The sequence below is a fragment of the Myodes glareolus genome, chromosome 7 (assembly GCF_982192425.1).
Source record: "Myodes glareolus chromosome 7, mMyoGla1.1, whole genome shotgun sequence".
In the NCBI taxonomy this organism is placed as follows: Eukaryota; Metazoa; Chordata; class Mammalia; order Rodentia; family Cricetidae; genus Myodes; species Myodes glareolus.
The window spans coordinates 75,841,647-75,858,429 of NC_142032.1; the positions used below are offsets into that span (position 1 = coordinate 75,841,647).

The 16,783-nt window shown below is 48.0% G+C and overlaps 1 protein-coding gene across 6 annotated transcripts in view; it reads left to right on the top strand.

Annotated features, from left to right (window-relative positions):
• The window catches only part of Rgs10 (regulator of G protein signaling 10), a 39,481-nt gene that overhangs the window by 6,085 nt on the left and 16,613 nt on the right, over window positions 1-16,783 (top strand). For 4 of the 6 annotated variants that reach the window (XM_085693165.2, XM_087908391.1, XM_087908390.1 and 1 more), the window contains exons 2-3: window positions 8,213-8,331; window positions 9,780-9,866. In XM_085693165.2, the coding sequence (XP_085549291.1) occupies window positions 8,213-8,331; window positions 9,780-9,866 (206 nt within the window). The remainder of the gene's footprint in view (window positions 1-8,212; window positions 8,332-9,779; window positions 9,867-16,783) is intronic. The other 2 variants (XM_085693167.2, XM_087908392.1) reach the window with 1 other exon arrangement.

Consider the following 16,783-nt stretch of genomic DNA (forward strand, 5'->3'; position numbering starts at 1 on the left):
GCTGAGGCTAGCCTGGTCCTACTGCTGCCTCTCAGCCTTCAAGGGACTGGGTTATAGATGAAGAGCCACTGGCTCGCACTGGGCTCGGAGGAGAGGGCTTGGAAGGAAGGGCGTGCGCTGTCTAACTGCTTTGGAATTTAGGGCTAACATCTTTTCCTGGATGTGAATGTCTCTTTCAATGTGCTGTGAGTTGGTGGTACTTAGAGCAGATCTTCTGAAGATGTAAGTTGCCTCGGCTATTGAGGAAGTTGGATGTTGAGAGCTTATTAAAATATTATTTGGATGGGGGAAATTGTCCACTCAGGGTCCTTGCATAGCTCTCCCTACAGAGCGCTAGCAGAAAGCGAAGCCGCAAGCGCTCAGGTCTGTTGAGTGCTGCAGATGCCTTTTAAGAGTATGGATTTCTAGGGAATTCCTGTCTGGAGAAAGGCTCGATTAGCCGTGACATCATAGCTACTATAAATAATGTATTACGAAATGGATCACAAGCAACACGCTCCAGCCATCTGCACGGTCGTGCAGCACACCTCTTCGGAGAGAGGCTTTTAGCGAAGTCAGAAACCACACGGAACAGCACTGATAGAAAAGAAACTGTTTGCATATGCCGTCTGTGTGCTCGATGCTTCTCCCTCCATTCACAGCCCCCCCCACCCCAGCTCACTCAGTATGGAATTGACTGCAAGTTTCTCAATCTTCCCCATGCTGTGATTGTTATTAGTCTCTCAATCGCCACAGAACTCTGGCCGAATGCTATATAGACCAGGCTGGCCTCGAACTCAGAGATGTGCCTGCCTCTGCCTCCCAAACGCTGGGCCTAAAGGTGTGCGCCACCACATCCTGCTGTGGTAGCCTCCTTCAAGCTGCTCCTTTCTGGCCTTTCAATACAAGGATGAGCAGAAGTCAAAATTAAACACAGCAATGGAGCTTTGTGGGAAAGGACAGGTGCCCTGAAGCCAAACTATCTGTCTGCCTTTGGGCCACAATTTCCGCTTCCCAGCGAGGTGACCCTAACAGGTCTCACGTCTCAGCTTCTTCACCCGTAAAATGGGGATGTTGAAGATGTCACACGAGACTGCTCTGCGAGGCTGAAATGATTCAGCAGCCGTGAACGTGTCGCGCGCAGCCTCACACCTGGCAAACGATTTGTAAGTGGCCTTGTCATCAGCTAAAGAGAAATTTACTGAAAAGCTAGGGCCAGGCATGAAAACTGTGAAGATCTGGAAAGAGGTAACTGCGAGTAGAAAGGAAAAGAAAAGAAAATAGAAAACAGCCGAGCAACCATAGAACCCCCTTTCTTCATCGCAAAATGGGAACAGAAAAAAAAAAATGAGACAAACTCATATTACTGCAACTTGCTTCTTATAGCTTGAGAAATCTTAACGCTGCTAGAAAAGCACATTTAATGTACATCCTGCCCCAACCTGGGCATTCTAAGCCTGCTTTCTTGCCTCATCATCTAAAATGGAAAAGGATGAACAGGCTGCGGAGCTGGCTCGGGCAGTCAAGCACTTGCTTTCTGAATGCATTAGGCCCTGAGTGTGATCCCAGACCCAGGTAGAAGAAGCCAGTGTAGTTTGTGATTGTAATCCCAGTCCTGGGAGGGAGGCAGAGACAGGAAGATCCCTGGGGCTCATGGTCAGCTAGTCTGGCAGAACCAACCAACCAGTGCTGGGTAAAAGTGAGAAATTCTGACTCAAAAAGCAAGGTGGAGAGTGGCTGACTCTGGAAATGGATCTCTGGCCAGTGCACAGCACACACACCACTCTCTCTCTCTCTCTCTCTCTCTCTCTCTCTCTCTCTCTCTCTCTCTCTCACACACACACACACACACACACACACACACACAGAGAGAGAGAGAGAGAGAGAGAGAGAGAGAGAGAGATATGCATGCATACACCCACCCATATGAATGAGAGAGTACCTGAGCGGCTGTGAAATCTTGGTGTTGCTTGACCTTTTTCTGCTTTTATTATCATTATTAGTATTGATCATGGTAGTATTATGAGAGGGTCTCCCCACATAGCCGTGGCTCGTCTGGACCTCCCTACGTGGGTCAGCCTGGCCTTAAACTCCCAGGGATCCTCCTGCCACTGCCTCCAAGTGTCAGGCTACAGACATGTGCCACCATGTTTTTAAGCTTAGAAGTAAGCTTGCTTGCTATTGAGAAAAGCTTTTCTTTCTCTTGTGTGTTACGAGGTGAAATATCGTGTTTAAAGTGAACTGAGATAGCGTAGGATCCCGTCCTCAATCTATACCAAAACATAGATCAAGTCTTCTGAGCAGGGACACTGAGTCAAAGAACTATGGTGACTTCAGGGTGTCTTTATGGGTGACACCAGATGGAGCAGGCTGGTGATCTGTCTTACGGGAACCTGGGGGTGGTGGCTTGCCGTAATCTGGGTGCAGTTTGACCCTGTCTCAAAGTTCCTGTCTTGAAGTGTATTTCCCATTGTGAGGTCTTAGGAAAGTGGAAGGAACATTACCCAGATGTGCTGTTTAGACCTGGGACCTCTGGGAGCTGAATCAATGAACCAAAATAAACCTCTTGTTTTTATAAAGTAGCCTGCCTCAGGCATGTTGTTACAGAAATGAAAAGATAGACAAACTATAGATGCCATTAAGTGAGTTGTGTTTGCAGATGTCGAAGATCTGTTGTAACAACAACAAAAATCTTCATCTGGCTTGAAAGTCAGGCTGGGTTTGATGGCGTGGACCTATAATCCCAGTTCCTCTGGGGGCTGAGGAGGGATGACTGCCAAGATCAGTACCTATCTGGGCGACAGAGTGAGTTCAAGGCCAACCTGCGCAACCTTTTCTCTGAATGAAGAAGAGGAGAGGGCGGGGGAGGAGGGGAGCAGGAGGGAGAGGTGGTGGGTAGGAACACGGTTTAGTGGTAGAACACTTGCCTGGCATGTGCGAGGTCCCGGAGTCAATCCCCGGTATTAAAAAACAAACAACAAAAACCCTTAAAGTCGATCTGAAGTCCTGGAAAAGATCCAAACTAATATCCAAGGAAAGTGAAAACACATGCCAGGAGCTGGGAGAAGAAGCCTGTGGGAAAGTTACAGTGGCAGAGGTGGACCAAAGGGAAAGCTTTCTTGTAGTTAAGAGAACTGAAGTCCTAACGAGGCTCAGCAGCTAAGAGCGCAGACCACTCTGGGAAGACTTGAGTTTGGTTCTCAGCGCGCTGGTCCATCACCTCACAACCACCTGGAACTCCAGCTCTGGTGCCCTCTTCTGGCCTCCTTGGGCACTGCACTCGTGTGCGCATATCCCCTCCCATACATACACAGAGTTCTGAAGTCAAAACACCAGGAACCAGGACTTTTGAGAATACCTTTCTAAGTGTCTCCTGAAAAACCACCCAATATTATGGTTATATCCTGACACGAGGGAGATGAGGGCCCTGGAGTATACCTGTAAGAAGCTACCATTTCCTGTGTTCCAAGGACTCTGGAGTCCTATGGAGGCAGTCCTGATGGGAATAGATAGGTCCTGCTGGTTCCATGTGGTGATTCTGAAAACATGTCATCCAGACAAGTCGTTTTCTTGCACTTCTGTTTCTAGTCTAAGGAAGAAGTCTGAATAGTGGACCTGGAGTTGTACAACTCTGTGTTTATGTGTGTGCGTGTGCACATGCATTCTGTGTATGTGTGCATGAGTACAGCATATGTGTGGAAGCCAGAGATTGATGTCACGTGTCTTCCTCAATCACGTCCACCTTGTTATTTGGGGACACGGTTTCTTACTGAACCTGGGATTCTGTGATTGGCTTGACTGCCTTGTGGGTGAGCCACTGAGTCCTCCTATCTCTGCCTCTCTAGCACTGGGCTTATATAGGTATTGTTATATGTGGGTGCTAGGGTTTGGCCACAGGTACCAAAGGGGCCATCTCACTTTTTGTTCAACTGAAAGCTGCCACTAAAAGCTAATCCACAGGTCTGGGGTAGCATCAGCAGTGAAGGGTGTTTGCATTTCTCCAGCAGTAGAGCCAGCTTTCAGTGGCCTGAGTACACCCCACCAAGTGCATTCATTTGCCAGCAAGCAGGGCGGTGAGCCCCCTAGCACAGTGTGGTTGATTATTTAAGAGAGCGCCGAGGATTCTGGCATCCTTTCAGGCCACGGCTGAAAACATGGACAAGAACTTGCGGAGGCTCGAGGTCGTTCATAGAACAGGGCTCGTGCCCTGCTGTTTATTTGTTCACGAGGATCTGCCAGGGCATTGGAGGAAACGCTCAAGCCTTTGAGCCATGTTCTCGAGGCAGAAGACAGAAGGCAGGTGATCGGGATGCTTGGGGGAATGAGCCTGCTTCAGGAAACCGCTTATAATGATGATTTAAAAATCTGATGTGTGGGGAGAAACTGCGTCCAGAGTTTGACATTCCATGACGGATAGGAGCCAGGAACTCATTTCTTACCCACGACCTAGAGAGAGTCACTTCGGGAAGTCAGCAGGATATTTGGTAGGTGTTCTGGGGAACTGGCTCCAATGGGGAGAGGAACGATGCTGCCGCAAATAATTTCTCACACTATTATGAGTATCTGTCATGACGGCAAACATCGGCACACTGTCCCTAGGTTTCCGATGCTCATTTCTAGGGGTGCAGGAGATGGAGCCCCAGAAAATTAAGAAATTAAGGTATGGATCTATATGTGGTGTTTAGACAGGCAACTCCAGCCCTGGAAAGACCAAGGCAGAAGTCTGTGAGTTCCAGGCTAGTTATAGGCTATGTAGTGGGACCCTCTCTCAAAATGCCAGACAAAATCAAGGTTAGGATGTGTTGTTTTGCACCCTAAAAGAATAGCAGCTGTCAACTAGTAAGTCTAGTGTTCTGTGTGTGTGTGTGTGTGCACGTGTGTGTGTGCACAGATATGCATGTAAGTGTATGCACACATGTGTTGAAGCCCAGCAGACAGCTTTGAGTTGAGCTGTTCCTTAGTAGCCATTCACTTTATTATTGAGGCAGAGTCTCTCAGTGGCCTGGGGCTCACATGAGTTCTGGGAATTGAACCTTGGTCCTCACACTTGTATGGGAGGCACTTCACCAGCCAAACCAACTCTTTGGGTCCAAGTTTAGTGTATTCTGATATGAATTTTCTTTAAAAAAAAAAGCATTTCAGCTATTTTTAGTGATTAATAAGGTATAAGATTTTTTTTTCAACCATGTTTTAAAAGTAATTTACTTTGCTGGTCTCTTAATTGAAACTTTACTTTCTCCTAGATTCAAGCTTTTTTTTTCTTTTTTAAATATAACCTTGTCTCTAGTGTTGTATTAGCTGTGAATACAGTTTCCTCGGTAGGTTGTTCTTTCCAGAAAGGGGAGAAAGGGACAGACAGTGTGCTGTCCTCAATGAACTTCCTATTTTTTGTCCCCCCAATGGAGACATAATAATTCTTTTTTGGTAATTAAATTGATTTTATTTAGGGATTTTTCTTTTTTTATTGAGCTTTACATTTTTCTCTGCTCCCTTCCCTGCCTCTCCCCTCCCTTTAACCCTCCCCCATGGTCCCCATGCTTCCAATTTACTCAGAAGATCTTGTCTTTTTCTATTTCCCATGTAGATTAGATCCATGTATGTCTCTCTTAGGGTCCCCATTGTTGTCTAGGTTCTCTGGGATTGTGGTTTGTAAACTCGTTTTCTTTGCTTTATGTTTAAAAAACACGAGTGAGCACATGTGATAATTGTCTTTCTGGGTTTGGGTTACCTCTCTCAAAATGATGTTTTCTAGATCCATCCACTTGCCTGCAAATTTCAAGATGTCGTTATTTTTTTCTGCTGTGTAGTACTCCATTGTATAAATGGACCACATTTTTCTTATCCATTCTTCAGTTGAGGGGCATTTAGGTTGTTTCCAGCTATGACAAACAATGCTGCTATGAACATAGTTGAGCACATGTCCTTGTGGCACGATTGAGCATTCTTTGGATATATACCCAAAAGTGGTATTACTGGGTCTTGAGGAAGATTGTTTCCTAATTTCCTGAGAAATCGCCACACTGATATCCAAATGGGTTGTACCAGCTAGCATTCCCACCAGCAATGCAGAAATGTTCCCTTTTCCCCACAACCTCTCCAGCATAAGATGTTATCAGTGTTTTTGATCTTGGCCATTCTTACAGGTGTAAGATGGAATCTCAGAGTTGTTTTGATTTGCATTTCTCTGATGACTAAGGATATTGAACATTTCCTTAAGTGTCTTTCAGCCATTTAAGATTCCTCTGTTGAGAGTTCTCTGTTTAGGTCTGTACTCCATTTTTTTAAAATTGGATTATTTGTTCTTTTGATGACCAATTTCTTGAGTTGTTTGTATATTTTGGAGATCAGACCTCTGTCTGATGTAGGGTTGGTGAAGATCTTTCCCCATTCTGTAGGCTATTGTTTTGTGTTGTTGACCATGTCCTTTGCTTTACAGAAGCTTTTCAGTTTCAGGAGGTCTCTCAGTGTCTGTGTTGCTGGGGTTCTATTTAGGAAGTGATTCCCTGTGCCAATGCGTTCAAGTGTACTTCTTACTTTCTCTTCTATAAGGTTCAGTGTGACTGGCTTTATGTTAAGGTCTTTGATCCATTTGAACTTGAGTTTTGTGCATGGTGATATTTTCATTCTTCTACGGAGACATAATAATTCTATGTATTTGGTAGATACGGTGGGCCATTTAAACGAATGTCGTATCAGGATCCAGTGAGGGTAATTGCCGTATCTACCACTTCAGATTCTCCTCATTCCTTCGTGTTGGGAACATGGAAAGTCTTCCTACCTGCTGAGGAGAGCACACAGTCTGTCTTGAATCCCTAGATGACCTTGAGCTCAGAGACTCCTCTCTGCAGTGCACGCACGAATTTTACCACAGCCTTCTGTGTCTCAAGCCAGTCAAGCTGGGCTTTGAACTTGGGCCCAACCAAAGTGCATGCCGGCAGATTTCCCATGATTCCCCTGATTCTTGGACTGAGTCAGGGCCGTAGACATGTTTTATGCATTGCTTCCTCCTTCAGCCGAGTGGCCCCAGTGTGATAGTCTGAGACACTCTGTCACTCTTTCTTTGGTAAAGAGGATGTTTAATGTCAACCCTGTTCATGTAAGATGTTCCATGCAGTCACCCATTTACCCTGTGCGCCAACAGGTTAGGGGGCTGCCTCGGGGTTGGTGACATTTCATTCATTCATTCATTCATTCATTCATGACAGCGTCTCATGTTTCTCAAGATGGCTTTGAACTCACTGTGGGGCCAAAGATGACTGAACTTCTGATCTCTGTACCTCCCCAGGGCTAGGATCCCAGGCAGGTGCTACCATGGCTGCTTTGTGTGGGTGAAGAAGGAACCCAGGGCTCTGTGTGTGTTGGGCAAGCACTCTCCCAACGGCGCCACATCTCTAGCTATGTTTTTAGAGATATGACATATTTTCTTTTTGAAAACAAACTAAACCGAACTAATGCAGAGCCCTTCGCGATGAACTCGACATCAGAACTTTAAATAAAAACTGGCTAAGTATGATGCAAAACCACGCTTGGAGTCCAAATGGAAGGAAACATGGGGACTATTGGGCATTATTTAAAATGTTGGCGTTTTCTTATCATGCATTTTCTTTGTTCTGGGACTCGGGATAGAGCCAGGACCCTGCACGTGCTAGGCAGGCGTTCTACCCCTCTCATACATCCCTAGCCCCATTCTGGATTCTCTGAGCATTAATTTTGAATTTAAAAAAATTGCATGAAGCTATTTATCTTGATGCCTGCGTCTCTTGACACCTCTTGGTGTGACCGTCCTCACCCTGTCCCTGCTTCACACTCTTCCTTATGTACCACGTAAGGAACACACTGCTACATTGGAGTTTTCAGATCCATAGAGTCACCATAACTGTACAAAAGGGGAGAGGAAGGAGTCGATGCTGGGTCAGGGGTCCGTGGGTTGCAGACAGAAGCAAGCGCCAGTGGACAAACTGGGACTTCACAGGATGTAACAGAAACGGCAAGTCCCTTGCTCTGAGCCTCATTTTTTTTTTTTTTTGTCGTAACCTTTTTTTTTTTTTTCCTGAACCACAGAATAGTGGCCCACACCTACCTCAGAAGACTGAGACTTTTATAACAGGCCCACGTTGGTTAGGTGATAGTGGTGGTAGCCTCACAGTATAGATTGACAGTAACACCCTCACGTGCACCGTCTGCACCGGACAGACTCTTTGGGTGGTGACATTGTCTGAACTGTGTCTTGTAGATATCCATGATGGTGATGGGAGCTCCAGCAGCAGCCACCAAGGCCTCAAGAGCACGGCCAAGTGGGCAACCTCCTTGGAGAATCTTCTGGAAGATCCAGAAGGCGTGAAGAGATTCAGGGTTTGTCTTTTCATTGTTCATCGGAACTGACACAATAGGAAAATCTTAGATATGCGTATGATGGGGGTGGGGGCACAGGGACCAGGACAACGATTACCACTGTCTACTCCGGCTAGAGACTAAGAACTGCCCATCTTTCATGACCACTTTGGACTTCCAAAAGGACATGCAGCCTGTCTCTGGTTTTCATGTATCGGAAGTGGGGAGAGTGGAGTGGCAGGGGAAGATGTCCTACCAGTGTGGGTTCTGGAAGGATGACCAGGACTGGCAGGGATGATCTGGGTCTCTCGGGCATAAAGGTTCATTCTTTCCAGTGTCAGACCCTCTCTGGATGCATCAATACTGGGGAGAGAGGCTGGGTGGTAGCTGACAAAGTGAAGCAGGGGGAGGGAATCTCCCAAAGGAGGGCTGATGATGGACAGGAAGAGCTGATGATGGACAGGGAAGGGCTGATGATGGACAGGAAGAGCTGATGATGGACAGGGAAGGGCTGATGGATAGGGAAGGGCTGATGATGGACAGGGAAGGGCTGATGGATAGGGAAGGGCTGATGATGGACAGGGAAGGGCTGATGATGGACAGGGAAGGGCTGATGATGGACAGGGAAGGGCTGATGATGGACAGGGAAGGGCTGATGATGGACAGGGAAGGGCTGATGATGGACAGGGAAGGGCTGATGATGGACAGGGAAGGGCTGATGATGGACAGGGAAGAGCTGATGATGGACAGAGAAGGGCTGATGATGGACAGGGAAGGACTGATGGACAGGGAAGGGCTGATACTGTCAAGAAATAACTTTTCCTGCCGCTGTGACTGCTGCTGCCCACTGGAGGGTCACACGTGAATTCCAATACTGACCCTTGCTAACTTGGCTTTTTAAGTGAAGGGCCGAGATGCCGCTACTCCCCGTGAAGCTCCTGGGGTAGGGAGGAGAACTGTAAGCATCAACTAGATGCCAGAGAGGTTTGGATGCAGCCACAACTGACCATGTGCTGACCTGACCAGCAGTCCCAGGACAGCACACCTCCAGCTTCAAATGGTCTCCATCACTGTGATTTGGACAGGCTTAATATGTTTTCTTTTCTTTTGTTTAAAAAAAAAAAAGGGCCTGGCTCTGGAGGAATGCACTTTGTTTAAACAGTGTCTGGAAGGGGCCGATATATCTTCCACTTTAATTTACTTTTTGGTAATTTATTGTCAGCTTAGAAACGCGAATAGGTTCCCCGCTTCGTTTTCGTTCTGCCTTGCAATGTCAAAACCATTAAGGTGAAATGCGTAAGGAATTCTTGCTTCAGCATCTTTGCTTTTCCGGGTGGAGCTTCTTCGAGGGATGATTAAACCAGGCTCCTCTGTCCGTTTTTGCCTTGTCATCTTCTAAAGGAAACTCGGGTTTCTCAGCGCCGAGCACTGAGCACCGTATGATTCCCTTCCCCCTTTCTCATCCATAGGAATTTTTGAAAAAGGAATTCAGTGAAGAAAATGTCTTGTTTTGGCTAGCGTGTGAAGATTTCAAGAAAATGGAGGACAAGAATCAGGTACCTTCTGCCTTCTGCTTCGCCATGAGCTTTTTCCCTCCTGTTATGGTCACAGCCGCCTGTTGCCTAGATTTGGGAAACTACCCAGACTGTCCTGATTCATACTAGATCTGAGGGACGATTTCAACTCTCCAATTGGTGCCTAGTGCTGACCAATATTCAAAGTAGATGTAAACATTTGTCCTTCTGTTGACGGGTTCCTCCATGAATAAGTCATGAGGGTGCTCCCCAAGGTGATGCTGGTGTTGTCAGAGCCAAGCAATGGATTAGCAGACGTCTGGCTGTGAAAACACACCCTTCATCAGGTGGATCCCGTCTGTGATGGTATGACCCTCCAGTAGCCGGCAGGCATTCTCTGTAGGAAGTTTCTGACTTCTCCCAGGTGTTGGTCTTTTGTCAGGGTGGCCTTTAGGTCCTGTGCAGCTACCAAAGGATTGGGTGTGAGACCTGTGGCCGGGTGGGGTTCTGAAGTTACTTCTCTGTCTTTCTAAAGGGCTATTTACTAAAGGCCGTAAGTCCTGTGAAAGAGTCTGGATTCTAGGCAAGGCTGTTGAAAGTGCGGGGCCGGGGCCAGCAGAGGATGACCGTCCTGCTTCCAGTGCCTGCACTGTTCACTGAGGGGCCTAAGGGCTGTGCTTCCTGTCTGCTTCCATCTCCAGCTCACCGCTGGGAGTGCTCCAGGCCTCAACTTGACGACCCTTGTACTTCTGTCTCTGAGACCTGGAGGACCCTTCTTCCCAGAGTCTTCTCCCATGATTGGACATTTGGATTCTTCTTTGTTGCCTTCTAATGCTGGGGATTTAATCTAGGGTATGGTCCATGTTGGGCAAGGACCTTACTACTGAGATGTGTGGCCAGCCCTTGTACTGTCTTTTGAGATAGTTGCACGCTAAGTTGTCCAGGTTGGCCTTGAACTCACTCCTGACAGGCCACTGCATCTGAGTAGTTACGATTACAGGCCTGTGCCTGTCATTCTAAAGAGAAACCATCTAGTTTGTCGATATTGGAACTAATTTTAGTTTATAAAGTTTATAACCTCGCTGTCTTAGTTACTGCTCTATTGCTGTAAAGAGACACCATGACCAAGGCAACTTAGACAAGAAAAACATTTAACTGGGGTGGGGGGGGGAGCTTCCAGTTTCAGAGGGTTAGTATGTGATCATCATGAGAAGCACGGGTAGCATGAAGGACGGCAGGCATGGAGCTGGATCAGTAGCTGAGAATTTACATTCTCATCCAAAGGTAGAAGGCACATGCAAGTACGCATGCGCACAAACACACACACACACACACACACACACACACACACACGTACAGAAAGAGAGAGAGAGAGAGAGAGAGAGAGAGAGAGAGAGAGAGAGAGAATTTAAGACTAGTCCCTGGCATGGGCTTTTGAAACCCCCCAGTAACACACCTCCTCCAACAAGGACACACCTCCTAATCCTTACCAAACAGTTCCCCAGGTGGGAACTAGACATTCAAGCAGATGCGCCTATGAAGGCCAATCTTGTTCAAACCACCACATTTGCCCCCAGATAGAACATCTCTCCAGACAGCTGTAGCTTATAGGATGCCAGGTCTTGAGGTTCTGTCTCTATAAGCTGGAATCTCCAGAGCCAGTAGCAGTGAACTGTTTGCAGACAACAGCCTGGAAGATGCACCATTTTCAAGGCTCTCTTCCCAGGAGGGAGTGGCTTGTGGCCTTGCTCTTTAGGATGGGTGAGAAGTGATTCGGAGATGGGTTCCTCTGGCTTGAGTCTCCCAAGCTGGTCTGGCTCTGTGAGGAATGATTGTGGCTTCTGTCTATGTCTTTCTGCCATTTTCTTCCCCCGGAACATCCTGGTTGGAGAAGGGATTTAGTGAGGAAGTGGGAATTGGCACCAGCATTGGAAAGCTGGCTTCAGGGTTGAGGTCCCCGGGGAGGGAGCCCACACCATTCTTCTCTGTCCCCAGCACTGAAGACAGCCCCGGGAGAAGCTCAGCTGTCTGCTGGCCTTGTGCATCTGGTGTGCCCAGCATCACGCCCCAAGCCTCTAACTCAGAGTCTGGTGGCCTTGAAGGTCAGGCGTGGGGTGGACCACAGAGAACAGATCTATCCTTGTGGCCCAGACAGGAAGCCAAGGCCCTGAGTAGAGCTGGGTTTAAGCTGTGCTCAGGAGCCAGTCAGCCATCCTCCTGCACCTGCCCTGTGTGTGTCTGTTCTTATGGAGTGCCCAGTCATTGCAGAGCGCCTGCTCGGTGCCAGGCATCGTGAAAAGCCGTGGAGAGAGACATCCACCTCATGGACAAAGCAGAGAAGTTTCTTTCAAAACTCTGCAAGCGTGATGCTTGTAGATGCAGGGAGTGTGAGGCCTAAGGACACTCGGGCAGCGGAGTCCCCAAGGTCTACTGGGAAGTGAGTTGTAGCCTGAACCCCACAATGGTGGTTGAGTAGACGGAACTAGTGACCCTAGAAGCAGGAACAACCTGTGGGGAGATCAGCTCAGGGGTGGGAGGGTCCAGTTTGCCAGGTGGAGCCGCTACAGGGCTGTGTTTGAAGCTAGGGTAGGTGGAGCCAAATCTAGGAATGTGGGCACATGACACGAAGGGGACCTCATGCCGTGGCCTTGGAAAGTCCCTACAGGACCCTAGTGCTGTATGTGGCAGATATAGTATTGGGTGGCACTGTCCTGTTATATACTGTGGAAATAGACCCAGCAGCTCTTCTCTTCACCCCATGCCCAGTGCCTATCACGGGGCTCCGGAAGGCTTGAGTCCCTACGGTTGGAACACACGCAGTGGTATAATGAGTGCTGCGTTGCTCCCCCCTCGGCCCAAGGAACAAAGATGCTTGTCTCAAACTTTCCTTTGCAACCTCCCAAGCCAGGCCTCCATTGTCTGCTTCTCTCAGCAACTCCCGTCTTCCAGGCTCCCACAGAACAGCTCGCCAAGCTTTGGAGGCCCAGTGGCTTTTCTAGCCCAAAGTCCCAAGGTCCTTCTACAACCCCCCACAGAACTCCATGGTCAAGGCGGTCACAGCAATACCTCACTCCTGCTACCGATTTCTGTGCTGGTCAGGGTTACTATCAATGAAGCTAAAGAGACTTGGAGAGGAAAGGCTTCCATTGGCTTACACAAGTCCATCACTGAAGGAAGTCAGGGCAGCAACTCAAATGGGGCAGGACCCTGGAGGCAGGAGCGGATGCAGAGGCTGTGAAGGAGTGCCCCTTACTGGTTTGTTCATCATGGCTTCCTCAGCTGGCTTGCTTATAGGACTCAGGACTACCAGCCCAGGGTTTGTACCACCCACAATGGGCTGTGCCCTCCCCCATCAATCACTAATTAAGAAAATTAAGGCTTATCGATAGCTCAGTCTTATGTAGGTATTTTGTCAATGGAGACTCCCTCCTCGCAGATGACTCTAGCTTGGTTGACATAAAGCTAGCCAGCATAATGCTGCTGGGAACAGTGGAGTCACTGGTGACACTGGCATGGCTGGGTCTTGGTCCGGGCCACAGCGTGGAGCCTTCACGCGCTCCCATTCACAGATGCAGGGGTGTGATTTGAGAGGCCAGCGGCAGCCCATCTTAGGCTACCACGCGTGTTGCGTCAGCTTATAGAACCAACCTCTGGCTTCCTGCCCACAGGCTCGCCTGGGTCCTGCTGCTGGGGAGGTAGAGCTAGGCAATCAGCTCTGAGTTACTCGTTTTCAGGAGTGTAGGAGGAGGCAGGCCCCGCAGAAGGCACCTAACCGAATTTCACAATCAGACTTACCACATCTGCCCCAAAGGGAGCGTGGGAGGCTTTAATCTCTCTCGGCAGTCAATTGAGGCAGCTGTGAGCTTGATGCAAATCAGGCTTTCAAACCTCTTCCAGTTTAAGGACAACTTTGTTGATCTGTTTTTCTCTTTCTGTTGCGTGTTTGCATGTGCATGCATGTATGTGTGTGTGTGTGTGTGCATGTGTGCATAAATTTTGTGTATGCGTGTGGGCACATGTGTGGGTGCTCATGTACATGTGAGAACATGCATGTGAAGGCGTGAGGTTGACGTGAAGAATTATCCTCCATCACCCTTCCACTTTATTCGTCGACACAAGGTCTCTCAACCTAACCCAGAGCTTGTTTCTACGTCTGGTCTCACTAGCCAGCTCGCGCTGACTTTCTTTCCCAGGCTGGGATTGCAGGGAGAGCCACCATGTAAGTTCCAGGGATCGGAATTCTGGTGCTCACACTTGTGTGGCAAGGGCTTCCCCGCCTCTCCTCTCCTTGGTGAGTATCTCACACTCTCTGATGCTGAGCATCTTGTACCATTTACTTCTCCACCCTTTGTAGCCTGTCTTTCTCCTCGTGCTCATCAGCTCAGGCATCTTTGTGTTTCTTCCTCTCCATCCGTCGTATCCAAACACCTAGACCCGTGCCAGGCATGCAATGTGGTCCTTCCTCCCCGTGGGATGAAGGTGAGCCCTCCACACAGGCTGGGCTCTCACCTTGTCCTGAAACCCTGGCCATGACAATGGGCTGGGAAGACTAGCCTACATCCTAGCCTACTGAGACTTTTCATTCTTAGGTGCCTCAAAGAGTAGAACAGCCGTGCCTTGATTGTCTTCCCTGGTCTGTGTTCCACTGTGACCCGCAGACTACTGGGCAAAGCAGGGCCATGGCTTAGGAAGGTCCGACATTGCATGTGTTAAGGGAATGCTGGGGACTTTGGGAAACCGGGGAAAGTGACACTTCTCACCTCCCGTCCGCATGTACTGTAGTCCGCAGCTTCCATTGTTCTGTGGTTTATCCTCTCAGGTGCCTTTACCTATGAGTCAGCCCATGATATACGTCTAACTTCTAGGGTAATTCAGCATCACACCTTACAAAATCACAGAGACAGGGCTGGAGAGATGGTGTAGCAGTCCAGAACCCAGTCTAGTCTCCCAGAGGACCGGGGTTTGGTTCCCAGCACCCACATCAGCTGGCTCACAACCTCCTGTAACTCCATTACAAATATGTGCACAACCCACATAATATACAGATAATTAAAAATGGAAGTAAATCTTTAAAGAGAACTCCAGAGAAAGCTCCAACAAGGCATTCATTCATTTTTGGCTAACCCTGAGTTCATTTGTTCATTCATTCATACATTCACTCACTCACTCACTCATTCATTCATTCATCCGTCAGCTCTTATACATTGAGCCTGTTTACTACATGGCAAGTATTGAAAAGTGCTTGAGCTTGAATAGACCATATTGAGAATGGAGCGGGGAGGTAGAGTAGGGACCAGTTTCCAGTGTTCGCAGCTCTGTGAGCTGTGCCAACCTTTGTGCCAGCGTTTAAATATGATAGTCCCTTGTATTTTAATAGTATTTCAAAGCTTACAGTTATGAGAGTCGATGGTATTATTATTATTATTGGTATATTTTAACACTACAACTCGATCTCATAACTAGCTATATTTGGGTGTGATTTTTTTTTTAAAAGTGTTTTGAAAGAGTTCTAAAATGTTTCTTAAAGGAAGTTTGTTCTCCATGAGTGAGTAAATTGCGTGAGAAGGGCAGTCATGGCCTTCACCCTCAGCACCCTCCGGAACTCAGGGGCCTTCGAGTTTGGGTACTGTCTCGTGGTGTGAAATTTTAATCCCTTGAATCCATCGTCACCGCGGGAGTAGCAGGGTCCACGGTGAACCTCAGGAACTCAGTGTGATCTTGGCCGCTGTGCTCACTGCCCGCTGCCTCTGCTTCTCCCTTTGTGAGCGGTAGGGTAGACTTGGCAGGTGGAGCCCTGGGGCAGCCCAGCCAGTGCTTTAGTAAACACATCAGCTACCCCTCTCCTCCCTTCCCCCCTTTCGTCCACTGGAGACAGGACCCTGTGGTGTTGTTCTGTGTGACGCACGTGTGGGACAGAGGAGGACACTGGGTGCTGTCATTCTCTGGCTCATTCCCTTGAGGCAGGGTCCCTCACAAACCTGGAGCTCATGGTCTCCAGCCAGGCTGCCTGGACTGCAAGGCCCAGAATCTCCCTAAGACAAGATCTTGCTCTGCTGCCCATGCTAACCTTGACCTCTTGGCCTCAAGTGACCCTGCTTCCTGCTGTTGCCCGCAATCAGGCGTTTGCTTGTTGATTTGTTTGTTTCCTGTGGCGGCCCCTTTATTCTTTGGCTTTTGGTTCCCACATTTATTTATTTATTTATTTATTTATTTATTTATTTATTATGAAAAGATTCCAACTTTATCTTTAGATGCTCCCTTTGGACTTTCCCTGCTTTTGTGTTTTGTTCTGCAGTCAGGGGCCCCTCAGAGAGGCCTGAGTGTTCCTGAACTGGACACATTCGCACTCAGCTGGCTGGGAAGGCTTTGCTGGGGGGTCTGTGTTTGGAACTCACCTTGACCCCTGTATTCATCTTGGCAGCCCCTTCTTGCTCTCACTCCTCTGGAGCCTCCCTCAACCAATTTCTTTTATTTTTACTTCTGGAGCTGAGAGTTAAGCCCCAAATCCCATCTTTAAAATTATCTTTATTAGATTTATTCACTCTATTTCACATGTGAATGTTTTGCATCCACATATGCAATTGCACCGTGCGTCCGCTTGGTGCCTGTGGAGGTCAGAAGTGGGCAGCAGACTCTCCTGGAACTGGAGTTACAGGGAGTTATTGGCCACCGTGTGGGTGGTGGGAATCGAACCTGGAAGGGCTACAAGTGCTCTCCACTGTTGAGTCAGCTCTCCAGCACCCCTTCTCCATTTAGAAAAGATTTATTGATTTTTATTTTATGTGTATGAGTGTGTGTCTGCATTTGTTGTATGTGTATGAGTGTGTGTGTGTGCACATATGTTTGTGCCCCATGTGAATACCTGGTGCTCATGGAGGCCGAGAGGTTGTCACATCCCTGGACTAGGAGCTAAAATTTGTTATGAGATTTCATATAGGATTAAAATTTCTTTTTCTGTA